The sequence below is a fragment of the Mugil cephalus genome, chromosome 16 (assembly GCF_022458985.1).
Source record: "Mugil cephalus isolate CIBA_MC_2020 chromosome 16, CIBA_Mcephalus_1.1, whole genome shotgun sequence".
Lineage (NCBI taxonomy): Eukaryota > Metazoa > Chordata > Actinopteri > Mugiliformes > Mugilidae > Mugil > Mugil cephalus.
Window position 1 is genome coordinate 23,977,000 of NC_061785.1, and position 9,098 is coordinate 23,986,097.

General features: G+C 42.7%; 1 protein-coding gene across 8 annotated transcripts in view; it reads right to left on the minus strand.

The window, feature by feature from the left end:
* ryr2a (ryanodine receptor 2a (cardiac)) overlaps positions 1-9,098 on the minus strand; it is a 235,045-nt gene extending 225,947 nt beyond the window's left edge. For all 8 annotated transcript variants that reach the window (XM_047609639.1, XM_047609637.1, XM_047609638.1 and 5 more), the window contains exon 1: positions 8,763-9,098. In XM_047609639.1, coding sequence (XP_047465595.1) covers positions 8,763-8,810 — 48 coding nt within the window. In that variant the 5' untranslated portion in view covers positions 8,811-9,098. The remainder of the gene's footprint in view (positions 1-8,762) is intronic.

A 9,098-nucleotide genomic window follows, 5' to 3' on the forward strand; every position in this document is an offset into this window, starting at 1 on the left:
GCATAGACATTCATTTAAAATTGTAGCAAACTTCAAAGACATTCGGCATATAACAGACTATTTAGCACTGTGATTAGCTTGTTACATTTGCCACATAACCCCAAAAAACTCATCATCTCCAACCGCAACATCAAGGCAGTAAACCCACTCACGCTCTCCCAGCTCATATCCTTTGCCTATCCCCCATCCTTTCTGACTCCCTTGACTCCCTAGCCCCCTGGAAAACTTCCTCTGTCTCATTCATCAACTCTGACACCCTGGTACACCCTGGAACTCCGCACCATTAAACAAACGGACCGCCAACTTGAACGTCTCTACAAACGAATCCGCCTCACCGTCCACGCTGAAGCCCTCAAACAACACATTTCCTCTTATCGTGACGATCTCCATGCTGCAAAATCCGGCCATTTCTCATCCCTGATCAACAGCACCAACCGGAACCCCTGTATCCTGATCTCCACCATTAACAAACAGATCTCCCAAATCAACAGCTCCCTGATTGCCACTGTCAGTAACTCCCCCTCCACCATCTCTCCTCCCCTACCAAATCCATCCAAAACCCTCTCCTCTCCCACATCGAAACCTGCATCTCTACAGTAAAATCATGGCTGACCCACAACTTCCTCAATCTCAACAGTGATAAAACTGAGCTCCTCCTCATAGGCACCAAATCCACCCTCAACAATACCGGACCCATCTCACTCACCATCGACACCTCGACCATCACTCCCTCCCCCCTGGTACGTAATCTCAGTGTCATCCTGGACCCCACCCTCTCCTTTGATCCTCATTTCTGCTCCGTCGTCAAGACCTCCTACTTGCATCGCCAAAATCAGACACTGCCTCTCTCTCCCTGCTGCCGAATCCCTCATCCATGCCTTCATCTCCTCCCGCCTCGACTACTGTAACTCCCTCCTCACTGGCATCACTTCGCGTTCCCTTCACAGACTCCAACTGGTCCAAAACTCTGCTGCCCGCCTCCTTACCCATACCCAGTCCTGCCAACACATCACTCCCGTTCTTCACTCTCTCCACTGGCTCCCCATGAAACAGCGCATCAATTTCAAGATACTTCTCCTTACCTCCAAAGCCCTCCCCCACCTGGCTCCCTCTTACCTGTCTGACCTCCTTATCCCCCACCACCCCAGCCATGCCCTCCGATCCTCTTCCACTCTTTCACTCAGTGCGTTTACATGCGCGTGAAAAAAACAAATTATTGCCTTAATCGAACTATAACAGGAGAACTTAAGTGCATGTAAACACGTTACTCCGATCGGAGTTCTCATTGTCTGATTGAGACACCCAGATAGTAGGTCACCCAGAAATCTGGCCGTATTAACGTGGTATTATCCTGCTGAAAAGACACGTATCACCACCTAATGTGGAAGAGGAGAACAGTATTCGATTTTCTTACACTGAACGTAAACTGGGACAAGGACTGTAGTCAGAAAGTCGAATTTTGAGCATAGCTCGATTAAGCTCTGCATGTAAACGCACTGACTGACAGCACCAACATCCAAGCTCAAATCCTTCGGCGACAGAGCCTTCTCTCAAACAGCACCCCGACTCTGGAACTCTCTTCCTCAGCCTGTCCGCGACTCACCCTGACTCCCCACATTCAAGTCCCGTCTGAAAACATACCTCTTCTCCCAATGACCTCCCCTATCCTGAACCCGTGTCTTGTCCTTCTTGTTAGTACCTACAAAGAGTTTTTCAAAGCAGGCATTAGATCTGTAAAACCTTATTATGGGTGGTTGGCAGGAGTGTCAACTGTAATATAAGTGCCAATGCACTCCTATATTACAATTGCACTGTGTGCAATGGTGCCCATATTCCTATATTACAATTGCTCACAATTGATATTCTTCTGCCTTCTTCCGTGCAAAATTTCGCTGGCTAACTTGTCCCAGCAATAAAGCCTTCTAAAGATATATGAACAATATTATATCAAAACGAGCACATTTTTTTGCGGTTAATGGATAAAAAGAGTGAAAGAGTGAAGAGAAGACTGCATGTTGCCAGTAGCTCTGTGAATAATAGCCTTTTTGGGTTGTTCTTTGTGTGTTAATGGTTGTTTTTTGTCTGACTTCTTTGCCTTGAACCAATCAAAATGTTTTTGGTCCTTTTTGTCTTTTTGTGCTTTTTTATTTTGTTTTTCTCTGGACTTTTTTTGGCTGTGACGTTGGTTGTTGGCTGTAGAATTTGGCAGAGCGGCCGTTGTGTCCGGTGGTGTGTTCCTGCTGTCAGCTGCTGCCGTTGTCCGTGTCCCCTGAGCTGCCCGGAGTGAGGCCTAAGTGGTTTGGATGCCAGGCTGAGATTCCCGCTAAACCTCCTAAGAGGTCCTGCAGTTGCCAGGCTGGAGTTGGTGGTGGGGAAGCAGAGAAGGAACTTCAGGTCGGCGGTGCTGTCTGTCCTCAGGGGGATCATGAGGTCTTCAGCAGCGGGATCAATGGACTGTGTGTGCTTGATGGGACCCACAGGGAATGTGTCATGAGAAGTGCTTTGAGGATCTGGTTCATGGGACCGCAGTCCACCTCTTCCCAGATTCAGACTCTACGGGTGGACATGTTCTGTTTGAATTTACATCCCTCCCTCACAAGTACCAGGAGACGTCATTCGACACGATCCATGCCGCTGTTACTATGCAATTGGTCAAACGGGCGAAAACCCATTTTCTCATTTGTGTGTATGTGATAAATGGGTCCAATTTTTTGTTAAAAATCCATGTGCATACTTGTATCTCTGTCGTCACAGAGGTCACAGTTTTCATAGTATGTGTGTGGAAGAAACATAAAATTGAAGAGGACTCTCGTCTGTTACTCCCAATGTGGTCATTTTCCTGATACAACCTACCGTAGGAGGGCAAAACCTAGGGTGCAGTATTTGTACCTACCCCTCAACAGACCTAAAGGTCACTATGGGCTGTGTTAAGGCAGCAGCTGTTGGCCCTGGTAGCCATGGCAACAGAACCCTGAGGATCAGACACAGACACACAGGTGGCTCACATAGTCTGCCAAACAATTATGAACCCCTCAGACATTCACAGCAATAGAAAAGGAGGATAGATCTGACTCCATGAGCCCCCACCCAGACACAAGACCCTCCACCCCCAACCCATGCCCAAATGTGCGGGGGGCCCTTACTGACACAGCAGCTGTGGCCCTGGTCACTATGGCAACAGAATGCCGGGTCTCACACAGACCGCCAAAACATAATGACCCCCTCAGACCAAAACAGCATTACAATAGCCACTACACCACTGCCACCCTCAAAATTTCCACAGGAATGGTTTAGTCTATATTTGAACTCCTTCTCTCCAGTAGATTGTCCTGAAACAACTTCAATAATCATAGCATCTAAAGCATCAAAATGCCTTTTGAACCTAATCCCAACCACACTGAACCAATCTAATTTATCTTTATTCACAATCTGCATGCCTCAGTCTTTTAAGGTTGATCAAATTAAGTCATTACATTAAAAAAAAAAAAAAAAATACTATAACTATTTGAGACCCAGATGCCTTAGCCAACTTTCAGGTCACAAAGTTGTTCCTAATCAGTTCATGTGACCAGGTCCAACCTCCCTATGTAAAATTTGAGACAAAGGTGTTCCTAATCAGTTCGTGTGACCATTTAAACAGGAGTGGTTTGGTCAAACATTTTCATTCAGGTTTTGAGTACATCATTAAAATAACACTGGTTAAAGTAACTAATGGACTTGTCTCCATACACCTGCTTATGCACCTTTGATCACAGTGTTTTACTTCAGACGCTTGAAAGCATGATCCACATTTAAGGATACATTAGACTGGTTTGAATCTTTTCAGAGGGATTCCCATTTGTCCATGTCAACAATAATTCTTCCATTTATGCAAGTTAGTTACAAGGGTCACATTTTACATTCCTTACATTAGGAAATATTATTTGAAAAACAACGAGCTATTCATTGATCAATGAAGCCAGATTCAATTTGTCAAACTCCAAGCATGCCTATTGAATAAAACAAAGGATACATGCATAACTGCTTGGTAAGACGGACATATTGTAGGTGGTCCTTTAGGTATGGAACAAACTATGGAAAACCACCAGGTCCATCTTGCACTGTGGGTGCATCATTCTCCTACTTAAGGTCCCTACCTAAAGCTGCATTTCCATACATGGCCTACCTCCACACCACTCCACACTACACAATTAATTCGCTATTTCCATTGCTAGAAGGTGGGCGGAACAAGGCCAAAGGGATACTTTTCTGGGTACCTTTTAGTACCTCCTTTGTGGTCAGAAAAAAGTCGTCATGATGCAGCGCCAGGCACAAGCAGGATGTTTTGGTTTTGACCAGTGGTAAGCTGCTCACTTTTAACTTTCTGCTCTCGTGTTGGTACATTTTTTTTAAATGATGACTGAAAAAGTAATGGCATTCTGGACCAACCCGGAGGTGAGGGCTTTTCTGTGCATGTTGGGAGAAGACAGTATATAGCAGGAGTTGGACTATGAACGACAAGGTTTTCCAGCAGATCGTGGCTGAGATGGCCAAACTTGGCTTTATCAGGAAGGTAAAACAAATGAAGGAGAAGCTTAAAAAATTGACTCCTCAGGGAGTACTCTTGGGGTACCTAGTGTCTGATTTAAGTCCTATTCACATGAGACTAGTTTTATCATGGGACCTCCGGTAATTTACCATGGAGGACGTCCGTGATCTTAATCCTGTGCGATCCTGTGCAGCCATGTCCGTGATTTGTAAAGGAAAAATTATACCGCAAATTAACTACCATAATTCTCGTAACACAGATATCCTCTGCGAAAAAGAATTTCCCCGAGGGGGACAATAAAGCCTAAAGCAGGGGTCTTCGATGTTTTTCAGGCCAAGGACACCCAAACTGATGGAGAGATTATGTAGGGACCCCCTACCAAATATGTGTTCTATATTAAGCTTGGCCTAGTGGTATTTATAAATATACATTATTTAATTATCATTTTGCATTCAATATTAAGCTATTCAAATTATACATGGGTTCAAATTCCAAACTTGCAACGGTAGGGTGACTGTGCATCTGCCATAAATATACATACCTTTACCTTTAAACAATGATTAGTTGGCTGATTAGTTGTACAAAGAGAACAGCTTAAGAATTATATCATACTGTATATACAGTAGCCATGATGCAATGTTGACATGAGGCTTGCCATGTCAACACTGGTAAGATGGCAAAACTGACTTGGTCTGACAAGATTTTGGCGCACCCATTCCGCCACAGCTGGTTTCTCTATTATTAGGAGGAAAAAATGGATTTTAACCTTGAGAGTGGTATCAGACCACCGGCCAGCTATGCTTACTTCCTACTGTCCTGAACAAATGCAAGGCATGCAAGGCCCTGATCAGTGTTCAGATCATTCCTATGTTCCCCAGGTCCTATGTTCCCCACTCACATACAAAGCGGGAACATAGGACCCTTTTTTTAAAAAGGGGTTAGGGTTAGGGACAGGGTTAGGGACCCAGGGAACATAGGTACGCTCCTGTGTTCAGCATGATTGACATTATACTGCATACTACATCTCAGTGCCGTAAATTATCAAGTTAGATTAGCTTAGACTTTATTATTGTCACAACTCAATATTTCAGCTATACTCCTTGTTGAATAATACATTGCAGGCCACAGAATCAGCTGGGTCGTGCAAATTCACTGTCCACAAGTAAATCCACTGTGTTGGCATATTGACCCTTGTAACATCTGACACTGCAATAAGCACTGTATTATTCCCTGTTCCTTTTTTTAGTGATGTGGCTTTTGATTACAAATATTAGGCAAAACATATACTATATACACATAGCAACATATAAACATATAACAAAAACTTGCAAACAGGTCACAAGGGGTAAAACATTTAATTTTGTATGAGTCTTACAGGCTTGTAAAAATAATTAAATAGTAGGGATGGCTCGATACCACTTTTTCGCATTCAATACCGATACTGCAACCTTGAGGATCGACCGATACCGATCTGATACTGATCTGTTTGTTTTTGTGGATGGATGTAATTTGCTTGATACTGACAACTAAAAACATCACAGTACAACAGCTATTCTGGTTTCCAAAAGAAAGAAGGAAAATACATGACCACAGCTGAAGTTATGCTGTGACTTTATTAAAACTTAAAGCTCACATAGCTTTTAACACATTTGTTAACACTGCACCAGATGCACCATTCTAATGTTTGAAATAAAATAAAAGTGCAACTTGGTGCAAATATTTAAATTAAATTAAATAATTTCAGTGTATAAACAGAAAAGTCACATTGTACCTCAATGACATTGTAAAGCTGCAATAAATAATTTTATGAATTAACATAAAATAATAACATCTCCACTAGAATAATGCCGGTAGAAGTTACAAATGGCTTCTTAAGACACACAGTCTTAAAAAATAAATAAATAATAATAATAAAAAAAAAAACTCTAGGCTATACACCTGATTTGCTGCACCAAAACAAAAACAGAACAATCCCTTGAGACACTCGTTTTGCAAACGTCGCACTCAGCTGTTTGATGTTTCTCCCCCGTTAGTGTAAAGTAATTCCACACGGCAGGCATGACTACAGCTCTGTAGGGTTCGTAGGCACATGGCAACCATGGCTACAGTGTTACTGCATGTAGCACAAAGTGAAGTTGAGGATATATGAAGTAGTTTGGGCTTATGGATCGGATCGGACAGGTCCAAATAAAAAAATCCAGTATCCAATCCAGTCATTTTGGCCTGGATCGGACTCAATACCGATCCAGTGGATTGGATCAGACCATCCCTACTAAATATTCCCCCCTACAAAATCTTAACAGAGCATCCTACATTTGACTTATATGTAGTCAAATGAAACCCACCAAAACATCCAAAAAGGCTGTTGGACTCATACCTTAAACTCCATAGGAAGTCCTCTGTATTTTAAGATTAAAAGTTATATAAAGTTTCCGCAAAAGTCACACAACAAGACTTCATCATTTTTTTATGTTTCCAAATGAATATGGAAAATTACCACTTTCAGGAATGGAATTGTAACAAACTCCAGATTTCATCACGGTCTTAAGACTTAGACTTAGACAGACTTTAATGATCCACGAGGGACATTACTTTGTCACCGTAGCTTCGTTGCACATAAAAGTAAACACTCTTAAAAACCACAAGAAAGATAAAATAAATAGATTATTATCTTGTAAAATAAATAGTGTAATCAAAAAAATCACACAATTAGCATTATGAACAAACGTACAAAAGTAGTTGGCAAAACAGCGTCCAAGGTGATGTGAACAACTGAAATTTGTCTGCTAAAGCTATACAAGAGGGCCACATTTTGAAAGTTGGCTATCTTTCCATGAACAGAAAAAACTGCGATTATAAACATCTAACAGCACTCCTAAGGAACTGGCCCCATCCAAATCAAATTTTATCAGTTCACTATTTATATCTGACAGATCCAAAGTTACCAAAGACTAAAGCTTTAGTTGAACATCATGAGTGTGCCTCCCCCTCGATTTCGGTATTTCATCATGACTTGGAAATTGCTTTAATTCACGTATTATTTATTTAACCTTCACCAAACCTGTTTGAAACATGTTTGGTAAGAGTCCCAGAATGTACTGATCTACATGTCAGCATGACCAATACCTAAAGAGTGCCATTTGATGGCACAACAAACATCATCCAATATACATCAAAATCACGTGTTCACATGTAAGATAAACAGCAAGATTGCATTAATTAGTAATTACTGTTTTTTCCAGCACCATATTGTGGACACAGCAATTGATAAGTAATAAACATGTGCAATATAATTCTCCTAGAAACTTGATTGTGTAAGTGGAATCCCTGACCCTCCTTCAGGTTTAGAGTGAGGCACAACCCAACATGCACTATGGTCCAACTGAAATGCAGTTACACGAGTGCAAGAGTCACTACTCATACAACAAAATATTTTTGTCCAGTTCTGTCATTTTGCACACGACCATCACAGCATAAAAAAAAATGTTTTCAGTTAGTCTTTGTTCCAAGGAGTTTCATGTCAAAGCAACTTAATGACACTGCAGTCGACTCTCTTCACATACCAAAAACTGCCAGTGACCTTCCAAAATTAAGAAATACTGCCCTGCTGAAACTGAATCATCTGAGCCCAAGGAGCAGGCTGACAGTCATTAGAATTTTATTTATTGATTTTATTTATTTATTTTGGATATAAGTGCACACCTCCTCTCTTTAAAACACTTAGACTCCGTTCACGTGATTATTCACGTGTGGTCTTTTGTGAAGCAACACAAGCAACACAGCTGTCATGTTCAATAGTAAATGGCAGACTGAGTTCATTAACCTATGTTAAATGACATAGGCACAAACACGGCGAAGCTGCACTGCCTGGGTGCAGTCTCAATGAACTAGCCTTTGCAGGCTTCTTGCTGTACCGCACTGCGCATCTAGGCAACACACAACATCAGCGAGTCCACGAAGACTGCATAGGCTAGTCCTCAACTCCTTCCTCCAGCTCGCCTGTCCTCGATCTAGCTTCCTTTGTTTTCTATGTTTTCAATCCTCTTTCCTCAATTCTCCACGTCTTGTGTGAGCAGAATGCTCCCTGACCACTGGCTAGGGTGTAGAGCATCTGTCATTCGTAATGCGGTACACTCCCTGTCCACATCTAACACGCGCACACACGCGCGCGCGCGCCGTTAGTAACTGGAAGAATGCCGATATTAGTCTCCACAAGGACAAGAAACACACTTACAGTCCGCAGGAACTGAATTTCATCCTCGCCTTCACCTCCGTCAGCCATGGTTAGCCTTCGCACGGAAAAGCTCGTGCTGTCCCTGTGTGTGGAAGGGAGGCAGGCAGCTCGCGAGCGCGCGTGTGTGCGTGTGTTCGTGTGTGTGTGTGTGTGTGTGTGTGTGCGGAGGTGAGGGTGACAGCCAACGCGCAGTGGAGCTCATTGGATGGAGTGCGTTCGCCGGAGTGTTGTATATGGCGGACCAAAGAGGCCAAAAATTGTCAAACGTCTTGCACAAATAAAACGTCAACTGCGACGTATGCCATACAGGGTTGAAGTGCTATGAATAAGAGCATA